We start from the raw sequence: 15,976 nt of genomic DNA on the forward strand, positions 1-15,976 counted from the left end.
AATCGTTGTCGTACATATGTGTGGGGTGGAACTATCAAAATAGGGGCGAGACCCTTTTGGGGTAGTTGGTGTTTGTTTTGGTGATTTCAAATGTCAACATTGGCTACCAGACATTGGCTCCTCTTTTGGTGAAAGCTTTCAGACAGCTTTCAAAATGGCCACCAGACAGTGTGAACACATTGATACTCGTATCTCAGCTTGCAATGGTCTGATTGACTTGAAATTACAGGAGGTATGTAGTAAACACATCAATTGTTTAAGACATCAATGATAATACATTATTTTTTCTTTTTATAATCCGAGTAAAAATAAAAAATGGTAGTGTGCTTAATGGATATGTGAGCTTAATACAGGGGTGCCCAATCCTGCTCCTGGCAATCGACTGTCCTGCAAAGTTCAGCTCCAACTCTAATCAAAGTCGATCGCCAGGTGCAGGATTGGGCACCCCTGGCTTAATAGATACCTTTACCCTAATTAACAGTCACCACGCATGTGGGTCAGGTTAACTAAACAATGAAAATGATCCAAGATGGCAGCGCGGTCAGACGCAGCGGCTGCTCCGGGTCCCAAAGACGGTGCTTTTGTCTTTTAATGTTGTCTGTTTGTCTCCAAATAGTATAAAATTACCGCTAACTCGCAAGGAAATCTCTCCAAAACACATATGATCGCCAAAGCCTTTTGGATATCGGCAACGCGTACAAACACCAACTTTCGGCGGCGGCTACTGAGAAGCTACGAGGCCTTTGTTTACTGCTGGAGCCGGACCTCGAGAATGCGGCCTCGCCTACTGACCCCACAAGACCGGCTCTTCCAACACTCATGCTCTCAAACGTTCGCTCTCTGGAAAACAAACTGGACATAATTCAACTCAACTCACACAGCATGAGGCAAGGGATTGTTGTGTGTTTGATTTCACCGAAACATGGCTAAACGACAACATCCCGGACTCCGCCATTCAGCAGCACGGGCTAACCAGCTACCGAGCGGATAGAGATTCATCACAATCTGGTAAGACCCGCAGAGGTGGCTTGTGTGTGTATATCAACAAAGACTGGTGTAACAATGCTGCGGTATTATCAAAACACTGTTCATCGCTGGTGGAGTTTGTTTGTGTCAACCGTTCTATCTGCCACGGGAGTTCACGGCCATTGTTATTGTCGCGATTTACATTCCCCCGTGTGCAAACGCTAAAGACGCGCTTCGTGAACTGTATCGCGCCATCAGTGAACAATAAACAAAAAACCCCGACGGCTTTTTCATCATCGCCGGTGACGTCAACCACGCAAACTTAAAGACAGTTTTGCCAAAGTTCTACCAACATATGAACTTTGCAACAAGGGGAAACAACACACTGGACTTTGTTTACACAACAGTAAAGAACGCTTACAAGGCTGTACCCCGCCTCCGCCCCCGCCTCGGGTACTCGGACCACATCTCTGTTATGCTAATCCCAGCATACAGACCAGTTCTCAAACCGGTTCAAAAACTCATTACAATTTGTCCAAATGATGCTACCTCAACACTACAGGACTGTTTTCAGTGCACAGACTGGAACATGTTTAAAGAGGCAGCCACCTACAACAACCACACAGACCTGCATGAATACACTGAAACTGTTGACTGCTTACATCAAAAAGTGCACTGATGTGACAGTCACCAAGACCATCACTACACGTGCAAACCAGAAGCCATGGACGACAGCAGAGGTTTGTGGGCTGCTAAAAACCAGAGATGAAGCATTCAGATCAGGAGATAAAGCAGCCCTCAAAACAGAAAGAGCCAATCTGTCCTGTGGCATTAAAAATGCAAAACGGTCATATGCTCAAAAAAAATCAACAATCTCTTCACAGACAGCAGAGACACATGGAGCCTGTGGCAAGCCATTCAGACCATCACGGACTACAAGCCCCCGCCACAGGCCTGTGATGATGACACATCCCTCCCCGATGCACTCAACCACTTTTATTCACGGTTTGAAATGCAGAATGACACACCTGCACAAAAACTGCCCACACCTCCCAACGACCGGGTGCTCTGTCTGTCTCCAGCCGACGTAAGGAAGACCCTATCTAGGATTAACCCACGCAAGCCTGCGGGTCCTGACAACATACCTGGCCGTGTTCTGAGAGACTGTGCTGCACAGCTGACAGATGTGCTTACAGATATCTTCAACACCTCGCTGAGCCAGGCAGTCGTCCCCACATGTCTCAAATCCACAACAATCATACCGGTACCAAAGAAATCACCTGTGTCCTGTCTAAATGAGTACCGTCCCATAGCACTGACTCCAATCATGATGAAGTGCTTTGAGAGGTTAGTCATGCACAACATCAAAACCAGCCTCCCCAACACACTCGACCCGCTCCAGTTTGCATACCGTCCAAACCGCTCTATGGACAATGCAATTTCCTCCACCTTGCTCTTACCCACCTAGAAGATAAAGACTCCTATGTTAGAATGCTGTTCATTGACTTCAGCTCGGCATTCAACACAATAATCCCACAACAGCTCATAAAAAAACTAAACCTGCTGGGCCTTAACAATTCCCTTTGTAATTGGATCCTGGACTTTCTAACCGGAAGACCTCAGTCAGTCCGTGTCGGCCACAACACCTCGAGCACTACCACACTGAGCACAGGTGCCCCACAAGGCTGTGTGCTCAGCCTGCTGCTCTTCACACTGCTGACCCACGACTGCACTGCCAAGTTCAGTTCCAACCTAGGGCTGGGCGATATTGCCTGAAAAAAGAAAATCTGATTTTTTCACAAAAAGTCCGATTTACGATTTAAATTGATTTCTCCCCCCCTACTTAAAATCAATCTGCAGATGACAAAGAAATTGTTCAAAAGTTCTAACTTTACGGAGGAGTGTCTAATCCAAAATTTTCTGAAGACAGTCTGTTTCCTTCAGAAATGCAGTGATATAAAGACACCCACACCGTGATTCGATTCTGAAACGTGCAGCGCTTGCTTATTCAACGAAGTCAAAGCTTTTTAAAAAAAAAATATATATATATATATATATATATATATATATATATATATATATATATATATATATATATATATATATATATATATATATATATATATATATATATATATATATTTTTTTTTTTTTTTTGTGGCGGTCAGTTTTGATATTGTGGCAGGCCGCCACAAATAAATCAATGTATGGGAAACAGAACAGCATTACAGAACATAAAATTTCACTTAGCCTACCACATAGAGTAAGGAGAGATGAACGAGGACGATGACGAATGATTTGCAGATCATGAGCACCATGACAAACATCTGATCTTGTAAAATGTGTGGCAAGTAGGCTACTGCCGCTCCATAGTAAAAACAGAGTATGTGCGATCGCCAATCTCGAAAGTGAAACTAAAAAGCCATTGTGCATTCAAAAGCAGTTTCAATGCCATGCATAATAGCGGCTCCCTGATGCCTGCAATTATGATTACCTAATGATATAACTGCGAGAGAAAGTATTGATATTTATCTCCGATCTCGTATTTATTGGAGTTCTGTAGTACACGTCTTTTTTTTTTTTTTTTTTTTTAGAAAAAAAGATTTTCATTCAAACAAGTCGACAAACTACACATTCGAGTTAATCGATAAAATCGATTTATCGTCCAACCCTACTCCAACCACATCATCAAGTTTGCTGATGACACAACAGTGGTAGGTCTCATCAGCAACAACAAAGAAACGCACTACAGAGAGGAAGTGGCGCAGCTGGATGAATGGTGTGGCACTAACAATCGGTCCCTCAGTGTGGGGAAGACAAAGGAGGTTGTGATAGACTTCAGGAGAAACTCCGTTGACCACCCCCCACTGACCATCGACAGCTCGACTGTGGAGAGATTCAGCAGCACTAAATTCCTGGGGGTGCACATTAGAGGGCTGCATTGGGATTGGGACCCAACGCAAATCTCGCGGGAGCGGGCGGTTTGAACTTTGCTGCGGGCGGGAATGGGCGGCTAAAAAAAAAAAAACACTGCGGGATCGGGAGGAAACCTAACGACATGATGTCATTGTCAACAAAATCAAAGTACTTGAAGTCTAAAGAAACGCGCGGTAGCCTAAGCGTTTTAGATGTCCCCGATAGCCCAGGCTATATTCATCTTCCCTACCAGTGCGTCAGAATACATGCAGGTCAGGGAAAGAAACAAACATGAATCTCTTTAATAATAGCAATACAATACTTTTTTTTTTCCTGCGGGACGGGAGAAGACACAAAATCAATGCATCTCTATTATCGTGCGGGAATAAATTCTCAGAGTTTTGCGGATGCGGCGGGAGTGGACATACATATTGCGGGTGCGGGCGGGAGTGTAACACACACGTTGCGGGAGCGGGCGGTAATGGTCAGAAATTCGGGCAGGAGCGGGATGAAGAAAACAGTCCCGCGCAGGGCTCTAGTGCACATCACATACCCCTTTTCCACCAAGGCAGTTCCAGTGCTGGTTCAGAGCCAGAGCCTAGTTTCAAACCGGTTCTTTGTTTTTCGGCACCCAAAGCACCAGCTCCAAACCAGTAAAAGCGGTTCATAAGTAGCACCAAAACATTGCTGGGCTAGAAGGAAGAACCGCTTGCGTCAAGGGCTGGGGGCAGGGTTACAGTGACCAACAAGACGAACAGAAACTTGGACCGCCATATTTGAAATAGCAGCTAAACGCTAACACGTTTGATTCGCCGTGTTTGGATGTCATGGAATTTGTCAAAGTTTGGATGAATTAACGAAAAGTAGGTCATTACACTTAAATCAAATCACGATATGGACTAGTATCTGTAAATATTAAGCCGCAAAAGTTGATTCAAATATGAATCCTGCATGTTCTGCGCGTCTCTGTGTGAATAGAGCAGATGCGCGGTTTTGTTTACTAATGTTACATACACGGCGCAGCATCTGCCGTTTTAATGAGGACATAAATACATGTACATCTCCAGCACTGATCTGAGAGTCACTTCACGAGCATTTTACCATTTCATTTGAGTAAAACTAGCATCATATCATATACACACAGAACTTTAAAGGTATTCACGGCAACCCATCAAAATAAACGTTCGGTTTAACTTAAAGACATTGCGCCGGAAATAGGCTATATTACTATTATTTAGTAGAATGTACATAATACTACAAACAACTACTTACTACTACTACTACTGTTGAAAAATAATAAAACTTAATTTTTTTTAAGAAATAATCACAAAATATTTTAATTTTAATAGTAAATCCAAAAATTTAAATATTTAATTTTCATTCAGTAAAATATAAATTAAATCAATGTTTTATGCCTTCATCTGATAACCAGTAAAATTTAAATACACAACACAGAATTTCTGAGGGGGGAAACATTTCATAAGGCTACTGCAAGAATAAATAAAAAATTTTGTATGCATTCAAATAATTAGACATGCTAAAACACAGAATTTGGTAACAAAACATAAGGTGAGAAAAAAATAAAACATTTAATACGGCCCTAAACATGTCATTTTTGTTACACTTAATAAATTAATGTTAAATTGTATAAGTTTAATGATTTTAATTAATTAGACATGCTTTTTGATTAATACAATTTAATTTGACCATTTAAAAAGAGTCCAGAAAAATTTAAACAGAAAATTAATTTAGAAAAAAATTAAATGGAATTTGGGGAAAAATAAAGCTGATTTCATAGGGCCCTACAAAAGACACTAAAATTACTCTGTTGATTTTGGTGACACATATAAGTGTTCTACATCAATCGAAACTGTTAAGTGTCTACTTTTTTTGTGTACACTCACAATTCAAAAACAAAAACAAACTGGGTGCGCTCTTTGTCTTCTCAGTCTCCCGGAACTGCTTTTTGAAACACGTCACTAAAATGAACCAACTCAGCGAAAACTCAACAAACAAACATGGGAGTTATATCTATAGAAACCTTGAAGTGTCTACTTTTAAATGAAGTAGGGTAAACGTACCTATTAAGCACACTTCCATTTTTGAGATCAGATTATAAAAAGAAAAAATAATTTATGATCCTACTTGATGTCTTAACCAATTTGTGTGTTTGTTACTATATACTAGGGCTGTCACGATTCGTCGATTTTAGCCGACTAGTCGATTTTTAAAAATCGTCGACTTCATTTTGCTCGCGTCGACTAACCGGCAAAATACCGGAAGTGGTGCATTTCACAGACGAGAATCCATAAAACACATTCTTAAACTATTTTCCAAGCCTGCATGATATATTAAACCCATTTAAAAATCATAATTAAGCAAAATTGTGAATACACAAAAGCTATGATTTAAATAAATAATTATATGCAAGCGGAGACGCGGAGTCCATCTTTTTTTACAGTCTATGATTTACACATTTTGATGTCCACATATTCATTTAATTACAGTAGCTATAGCATTTCTGTCCTAAAGAAGTGGCCAAATGTTAAAGATTAAGTGGACATTTTAATTAAATGGTGTTTGGTCGATATTAAACAAGGATTAGATTGCGCAGTAATGTGTAAAAACAATCATCAGGCCGTCAGTGCCCCCTGCAGGCCTTTGTTGTAATGCGTAATCCATATGATTTCTTGCTTTTGATACTTTATTTGAACTAATTATTGCATCATCGCTATTATATATGTATTTTAAGTCATTTTAAAAGCTATTGTTCACTTCTATTTTTATTACAAAAAAATAAAATATTATAATTATAGGGCCCTATGAAATCCGTTTTATTTACAAATTCATTTTTTTCCATATTAATTTTTCTATACTCTGTTTTAATGGTTAAATAAAATTTTATTAATCAAAAAGCCTAATTAAGTTTTACAATCGTATCTTTATCTGTTTTTTTGTTTTTTTTTCTGGATTCCATTTTAATGGTTCCATTAAATTTTAATAACCAAAAGCATCTCCAATTAATTGATTTTATATTTAAATTTGTTTTTTTAACTGCACATTTACATTTTTCACCTAAATAAATTCTGGTAAATAATTCTGGTAAATACTCCTTTAAAAAGTGTTTTTGATTTTAGTATTAGTAGACTAGAACACGTGGATATGTTGTCATTCTTACACTATAATACTGAACTTTGATTTCAGTGATTTGGACTATGAGATAGACGTTTGCTTCTTGCACTCTGTTGCGCTTTACTTTTGCTTTAAAAAAAGGATTTCATAGAAATTTGGATTTCATTTGGTTTAGTAAAATATTAAGTAAAATTGTTCATTTTTCTTGTGGGAAATTAATCGTTTAGATTAATCGATAAATTAGTCGATAGATTAATCGAAATAAAAATAGTTGTTAGTGGCAGCCCTACTATATACGTCCTATAATTTCAAGTCAATCAGACCATTGCACACTGAGATATGTTTGTCCATGTGTTCACACTGTCTGGTGGCCATTTTGAAAGCTGTCTAAACTCTTTTGGTGAAAGGTGAGCCCCTTAAATGTGCATTTTTTAGATGTTTAAGCCTTTATTTTGGGTAAATTTCTGTAGTTATTGTAAAATTAAGAGATTAATGTTCAAACTTTTGCATATTATAACGTTGAACATGGATGTGGGAAATAATTACATTAGATCCAAAAGATAGTTTTAGCAGCATAGCGCAGATGCTACAGAACACAGTTAGCTGACTAGCTCTATAAGATTGTGTGCTACGCTAACATATTCAATCACACGCATTACTGGCTTGTACTTTTACAGCCATAATATTATAAATTGACAGTTTATTGCTGGTCTGTGGTTTTACAGTGCTGAAATTTTGAAAGATTTCATATTATTTTGAGGTGAGCTTAAAGGGTGCACTACTATGAAAATCACAAGGCTTCAGTGTGACATCAATAAGAAAAAGTATAATTTCATAGATATTTTAATATGAACAACTATTATTAACAATATGTATGAACTTAATACATGACCTAGACTATTTATTTAGCAAAAATCCTGTCATTTTAATAAATATTGCATGAAATTTATAAAAAAAATTGTTGCTGCTCCCATTAAGCTCAGTGTGCTCTCTTTAAGCTCTTCCACACTGAACGTCTATGTAAATACTTCAGAAACAGACTTTAAATATTAACTGATGGTTGTCACTTTAAGTTAAGTTAATCGATTTGCTATGGATTCTTTCAACTCAAATCTACAGACTGGCTCTAATCTTTGGTAACTAGCATCAACTTCTCCAGACTGTAAATCTGTGGAAAATCGGGGCAAAAATCTTGTAGTGTATTCCAGCCATAAGAGACTTTAGATAAGATTATATCCATTTAAAAAGAGGTTTCATAATGAGGCTAGTTTCTGTGTTCATCCCCACGAATGAAAAGTTTTATTGGTTTGTTTTATTTTATTTTTGAATATTACTTAGCTGAACATGGACTAGTCTAGATATTTCAATGTGTTTAGATGACACTTCATTATGAATATATAACTGATCGACTTGAATGCCTTGTTGCTTGATTTTAGTGTTCTGCTTTTTTTTTGTGATTGACTGTACCTTCAAAAAATATATTTTTACAATTATTAAAATAAGCAAGAATTTTAAATAAAATATGATGTGAGCTTAAAGGATTAGTTCACTTTTAAAAAAACTTTTGCTGATAATTTACTCACCCCCATGTCATCCAAGATGTCCATGTCTTTCTTTCTTCAGTCGAAAAGAAATTAAGGTTTTTGATGAAAACATTTCTCCATATAATGAACTTCAATGGGACCCAAACGGTTCAAGGTCAAAATGACAGTTTCAGTGCAGCTTCAAAGGGCTTTAAACGATACCAGACGATGAATAAGGGTCTTATCTAGCAAAACGATCTGTCATTTCAAAAATAAATAAAAAAAGTTTAAGTTTTATAAGCACAAATGCTCGCCTTGCTCTGTTCTGTGATGCGCGTTCGTGACGTCACGTAATACGCAATGACGGGGAAAAGGTCACGGTTGACTTAGGCGGAAGTACCGAGTCAGTGTTTACAAATGTGCGGAAGGAGGACCATATGCACATTAGGGATGGCTCGATACCATAATTTTGGCTTCGGTATGATACCAGAATGTAGTACCTCGGTATCGATACTAAATCGATACCATAGGTGACAAATAACCAGCCTCAAAAGTTGAGTGAATTAAAAAAATATATATTATTAATAATAATAAAAATTCATATGTTAATACCTTTGTATCAAACTGTAACAAAAAACCAAAAGGGAACATAGGTTACATTTTGATGTTGGAGAAAATAAATAAATAGGCTAACTGAAGTAATAAGATGAAAATATATTAAAATCTTATCTTTTCAGTGCAAACACAGTGCCAACTAAATGTCTCCTAAAAAAAAAAAAAAAAAAAACTACCGGAAACATAGGTTTCATTTTGAAGAAGTTTGAAGAAAAAAAAATAGCACTGAAGTTGCACAATTGATGCAACAAATGTTGCTTTATTGTAAAGTGTTATTCTAACTGTCAAAGTAATATTCAAAATCATGTTATTATTTCTCTCTCTCACATTGTTTTCAGATGTCAGACTCAACCAAAGAAAAAGCATTAAATATAAATCTCACTCTCTCACTTGCTTCATATTAGCGGTCAGCAGCGCGTCAGAAACATTCCCTTCATATCATTGATACTAAAATTAATATAGCAAACTCTTGCTCAATTCATATCCAATTAAAATTTGATTGTATGAAATGCAAGTGCATGTATTACGTGACCAAAACTTCATTGATGATTCTAGCGTGTCTCACATGCACGTTTGCGCTTACTGTATTACATCTGAATGTGCGTTGATCAGATGTAAATAAAAGGTCAAATCAAATCTGAATTTATGAATGATGCACTCACCTGTCGATCTCTAAATTCTTTGAAAAGATCAGGATGAGCAAGCGACAAATACTTAAAAAGATTTGATGTGTTCCTGTGGCAACATGATTTAGGCCTATAGCAACGCTTGCATGCAGGTGCAATAAGGTCAGTTCCTTCACCTTTGTCATCTGTTTTTCATCCAAAATAATGCCATATTTCAGTTCTACTGTTCTCTTTATTTATAAATTTTGGGTGCGCTGAGTTTCATCTGTTTGATCCATCGCGTTGTTCTGTTGTCACATTTACCGGTTGCGCAGCAATTTGGGAAGCACTGCCACCTACAGGTGCATGTTGCAACAGCAGCGTATGAAATACCGAATTGAGCAAAATTATGATATTGTACCGTTTGAAATATAATATATACCGGTATTTTTCCAGTATCGGTATACCGCGCATCCCTAATACACATATTCAAATGTCTTTGTGTCAGTTTATCGTTTAAAATGCCCATTTCGTGTGCGTAACCTGGGTGTTTTAATATTAAAAAGCCTACTGACTCGGTACTTCCGCCTACCTCAACCGTGACCTTTTCCACGGCATTGCGTATTACGTGACGTCACGAACACGCATCACAGAACAGAGCAAGGCGAGCATTTGTGCTTATAAAACTTAAACTTTTTTATTTATTTTTGAAATGACCGATCGTTTTGCTAGATAAGACCCTTATTCATCGTCTGGTATCGTTTAAAGCCCTTTGAAGCTGCACTGAAACTGTCATTTTGACCTTGAACCGTTTGGGTCCCATTGAAGTTCATTATATGGAGAAATGTTTTCATCAAAAACCTTAATTTCTTTTCGACTGAAGAAAGAAAGACATGGACATCTTGGATGACATGGGGGTGAGTAAATTATCAGCAAAAGTTTTTTTAAAAGTGAACTAATCCTTTAATGGGAACAGGGGTGTGCTTAAAGGGTACAAAAATTTACCCATTAAGCACAGCCAGACTTTTTGAATTCAGTGATGTATTATCTTAATTGAAATGCTTTTTTTCCATTTAAAATAAATTTAAATATTTTTGTGTGAGAGATTAATATTTTATTTTAACTTAACTTTGTGTACTGAAACCAATATCTTGTGCACTAAAAATGCCTCAATGTAGATTTTGGTGAGCTTAATTGGTACGTTTAGCCTAAGTCTTATCGAAAACAAACATTCTGTGATGAAGTAATCCGTATGAAACCAACACGATGTTCAGTATGTCCAGTCTAACTCATTATCTCTAATGCGATCCCGCCCCCTCGTGGCTCTCACCATTCATATGTAAATATCCACGTGAGCCGCTTGCACATGGAGACGCCCAACATAAACAGAGTAAAGAGGTTATTCATCGCGGCTACTGTTGTGCCTGATAAAGCAATGTTTGTAAGCTTAGCGCTGCTTTGTGTACAGCTGTTACCGGGGAAACCTCCATTTCTCCCGTTTTAAAGCACCTCCTGCTGGCAGAGAATGAATTTGAAAGTCTGTCTGATTTACGCAGCAAACATATTTTGCTTGTTATCAAAAATAATCTACACTATAGGGACTTCTATTTGGAAGTCTACCGGAAGTTAAATTAGGGTCACAGAAGCGAGCATGTTACCGTTGAAACCTGTCTATAGACAGTGTTTCTTGAGTAAAGGAAACACTGTACTTATTTAAACATCAGTTCTTTCTTTACCCTTGCATTGCAAAGAAGTAGACATCGGTATTCAAACAGCGCGTCGCGGCGTTTCATTTTGAATGGTGGCGGGGTGGAGTTATGAGGTTTGACTGACAATTTGAGGATCCAATGGCGTTACGAGGTTTAGTCACAAGCTCTTTTGAACGCTTTTTCATTGGTTAAATATTTGTACCCAAAAAAGACATAACGATGACCAACAGCACTGATTTAAAATAATAATAATGAAATAAAAGAGATAAGGAAGTTTTTGATAATTTTCTATGGCACACCCAACAACCTGTCACGGCACACTAGTGTGCCGTATTAGGCTACTAATGTTAATCTAACAACAAAAGAAAAACATGAAAATCACAAGTAACTTCTGTAACTTTATTAGGTAATTGTGTCCAATTACTTCACACAGTAATACAGTTTGCATAAGCTCAGTAAAATACTGTTTAATTAGGTAATTTGTATCGTTGTATCTAATGGTCTCTCTGAGGGCTAAGCCCCACTAAAGATGAAATCCTAGAACCGCCCCTGATCCCTAGTCAATTGCTGTTCTATTTTTCTGTCGCTACCTGCCACCGTCATTTACAGCGCACGAGCCCCGCCTATTTGCAAAGTCCAGCCTTCTAGCGGCGTAAGTCCCACCCACTCGGGGTTATCCAGATTGCAGCGATACATAACTGAAACCACCATGAGAGTCTCAGCTTCAGATGTCACGACCACAGAACGTTGGCTGAACGTCTGATGCATATGACACAAAAGTGGAAACACTTCAGGAGTTTCAAAGTCGTCGTCGGATTGGATGAATTATACAGGATTTATGGGAGACGTGTGTGTGGCGCCAAACCCCCTTACAAAAGAATAAAAAGCCGTTGTGTTTAAAACTGTGATGACAAAAGCTTATCAGGATCAAATAAATGCTGGATTTTCAAAAGTATGTGAAATATTTAAAGTTCACGGCAGATTCTTTAAAATACGTCCGAGAGTTTTACACACCGGTAGGGATGGGTACTGAGAACTGGTATTTTTATGGACCGGTACGTAATTGGGTCAGTACCCGGACTACCGATAAGCCTCATGACAAACAATACTGTTATCAATACTTGCGTTGTTTTATCTCCGTATACTTCAATGTTAATGACGAATTAGAAGCTGCTGCTTGACATTTTTCTTCACTGAATTATGTGGCCGACGTTTGCTAGACATGCATGTGTTATCCATGTGCATATGCGGTGTGTTTGCGTGCAATCAGTGGCGGCAAGAATGAAACGTTCAAAAGTGTGGGCTCGCGTTACAAAACTAAGCGACACCAGTGTCAGATGCAATAGGCTATAGGGGTGTGCGATATATATCGTCTGCGATAATATCGTAATTGTTGTTTTAACAATGTGCAATTTGACAATATCGAGTATTTTGCAAAAACCAAACAAAACACCTACGGAGTGCACGCTTACATTAGCCTACGTGGTGAACAATGCACGTGCGCATTTAGAGTGTGTTCTTTCACTGCATGATTCAGTCTATTAAAATGCATTAAGAATGATCGCAAAATTCAAGATATGGGGGCAGAAAATGTATATATTTATGTTTCATGTCATTTCTTCTTCAAAAATAAGCATGATTACAAATGTGATATTGATTTTATACAACAGTTCAATAAACAATAAGTTAATATTAAGAGACTTACGTTTTAGACACCATATTGGCTGTTTTTTCACAGACAAAAATAATTCCAAACAACTACAGCACTGTTTTGCGTCTCTGAGCAACATGTTAAAGATTCGGTTCAGTCGCAATATTGACTCACTTATTAAGAGTGACTTTCTGCCACCTACTGGTGGTTTTATTTTCACATTTAAAGTCTATTTTCATTTTTAAAATAATTTTAAATATCAGTATTCAATGTTTTATGTTTAAAATGTTCAAAAAATTATGCATTTCTAACTGGTTAAAGCACTCCATGTCCCTCTGAGCTGCATTAAATAGTGTGTAAATACATCTACTTCAGATGCAACTTCTGCAAAGATTAATTTTGATGATACTGGTTTCATTTATTTGGTAACAGCTTAAATGTGAATTATCTTAATTGACTGATTAACTAACAATTTGACTCAAAAGATGTACACTATTAGAAAAAAATTGCTTTATTAAAGGTAAAAATCAATTTAAACTTAAATGAAAAGATTAATCACTGATGTGAACTGACCACACAGAATATGAATAATATCAAAAACTGCAGCTGTCCACCGTAGTCAGATATCAGCACAATAACACACTCTGCAAAATATCGTCTAATTATCATTATCGAAAAAAGAAAAAAAAAAAAGAGATTTTTTTTTTTCAATATCGCACACCCCTACTAGGCTATATGCAGTAGTGTACAATAGTGAACAAAGGAGGCAACATCAGTAATATAATGAAACATTTACTGACAAAAAAACATCTACCTCAAGCAATGCGTTGTATTTACTATGTCTCCCGGCTCCAGCTCCAACCGAGTCTCCAACTCACGAGTCACATTCACATTAAATGTTGATTCAGCGGTTACACTCACGAGACACTGCACTCATTTGCAATCACAAAAGTACATTATTGGCGTGTGCTTTAGTTTAAAGCCTTGCATTTCAACACGTGCTTAAACATTTCATTCACGTGTTTTTCTGACATCCGCTTATTCAAAACACTTACACTTAAAGCACGCGTACACTAAAAGGACGGTCAGACAGCACGATTACTTAGTTATCTTAGTTATAGTCTGACTGCTCTAAAAACACACAAGGTTTACATATAAACACAGTCATGTCTAAAGTGAAAGTAAACAGTGACTTTGACAGTAGGGGAAAAAAGAAAATAGAAATCACTGAGGACCAGCAACTGTTTGGTTACCCAAATTCTTCAAAATACCTTCTTTTGTGTTCAGCACAAGAATAAAAATTAATACATTCTTGTGTCCAAACTCGGTCCTGAAGGGCCACTGTCCTGCAGAGTTTAGCTACAACTCTGATTAAACACACCTGAACTAGCTAATCAAAGTCTTACTATAGGCATACTAGAAACTTCCAAGCAGGTGTGTTGAGGTAAGTTGGAGCTAAACTCTGCAAGACACCGGCCCTCCAGGACCTAGTTTGGACACACCTGCCGTAGAACTCGCAACAGCACTGCATTTTGAATTGAAACGTGCAGTACTTATATTAAATATAATTCAATCATAGCCTTTTGAAGTTTAAGTCATATAGGACACTTCACGATTCCTGTTTTTCAGCCCCAAAATTAGATCTCTTTAAGATTTTTGGAACTTATACCATTTATGATAATAAAGACTCTTGTTACTTTAATATATTTTCATTTGAAACGGAATTAAAGATTTTTAAAGACCCGCGTGGGCCCTGAAATCCTCCGATCCCAAACACAACTGCAAAGTAAAATCATTGACAAAGAAGTTACAGCTTCCACAAGTGTGCTCGATAGTACTCCATGCTATGTTCTTAAACCAGCCCTTAGCTTTGAAGAACACATTTTATCGTTCCTTTTCGATATAATAACAGCTTTTTAAAAACATTCATTTAAAGTTATATTTAAAAACCAACCTTGAATACTTGACCATATGTACCATTTCCAACCACTTCGACCAGTTCAAAAATCCCGGCTGGGTCCTAGAGAAAAACAAAAGGTAAGAATAAAAACTGCGAAACTATGTAAATTAAAACAAAACAAACAATGTATTTAACAAATAAAGCTCTCCATGCTATGTATTTAACACGTATGCTAGTGGAATTCAAACAAAGGAAAGATCGAAACTCTTAAGCGATAGCCATTCCACATAACGTAAATTAATATTATGGTTTTAACGCTTTCTCTCGTTTAAACAAAGACTACGATACGTTCGTGGATTCTGAAATCATCGGTATCTACTGCAAAAGACAATGAAAACAAGCTAATGTAGTCGGTACAGGCTAACGTTACTCACCCGTAGTGAAGAAAGGTCTATGTCTACAAGACTTTTCGCTGGAGAGTCGTTCGCCATCTTTCATTTGTATAATATATTTGCTGTAACAATACTATTCACTCCCACTCTTCACGCTGTCGGCCGTAACTACACACCTGTCTCCGTTTTGTTTACAATAGCAACATTTCTCTAGTGCAGGACACACGCTGTTAGTTCGTGTTGAGTTCGACGGGATTGGAGCAGTAGCTATACCCTGCAGAAATGTCCGATTCGCCAGTGAATCATTTTAAACGGTTCTTTTTTTAGGACTCGGTGGAACCGATCGCAAGCCGTTTCTAAATCACCCCACTGAAATCTAGCTTACATTAATTTGTTTTGTAGTTAAACGGTGACGTGGGAACCATATGCATTATATTTATAATAATTTCACATTCAACATTACTGATGCGTAGGCCTACTTTATTAATAATAATGGGATCAATACTGCTAACAGTTATTAACAATGGTGTCTATAAAAATAAACAACACAGCCTTGGACTCAACCGT

General features: G+C 37.5%; 1 protein-coding gene across 3 annotated transcripts in view; it reads right to left on the minus strand.

Annotated features, from left to right (window-relative positions):
* Positions 1-15,725, minus strand: part of LOC306872818 (mitogen-activated protein kinase kinase kinase kinase 4-like) — an 88,004-nt gene extending 72,279 nt beyond the window's left edge. For 2 of the 3 annotated variants that reach the window (XM_079421675.1, XM_079421676.1), the window contains exons 1-2: positions 15,452-15,725; positions 15,072-15,137 (exon numbers count right to left, since the gene is read on the minus strand). In XM_079421675.1, the coding sequence (XP_079277801.1) occupies positions 15,072-15,137; positions 15,452-15,508 (123 nt within the window). In that variant the 5' untranslated portion in view covers positions 15,509-15,725. The remainder of the gene's footprint in view (positions 1-15,071; positions 15,138-15,451) is intronic. The other variant, XM_079421674.1, reaches the window with a different exon arrangement.
* Positions 15,726-15,976: the final 251 nt, after the last annotated feature.

Source organism: Barbus barbus (assembly GCF_936440315.1).
Source record: "Barbus barbus genome assembly, chromosome: 7".
NCBI lineage: Eukaryota > Metazoa > Chordata > Actinopteri > Cypriniformes > Cyprinidae > Barbus > Barbus barbus.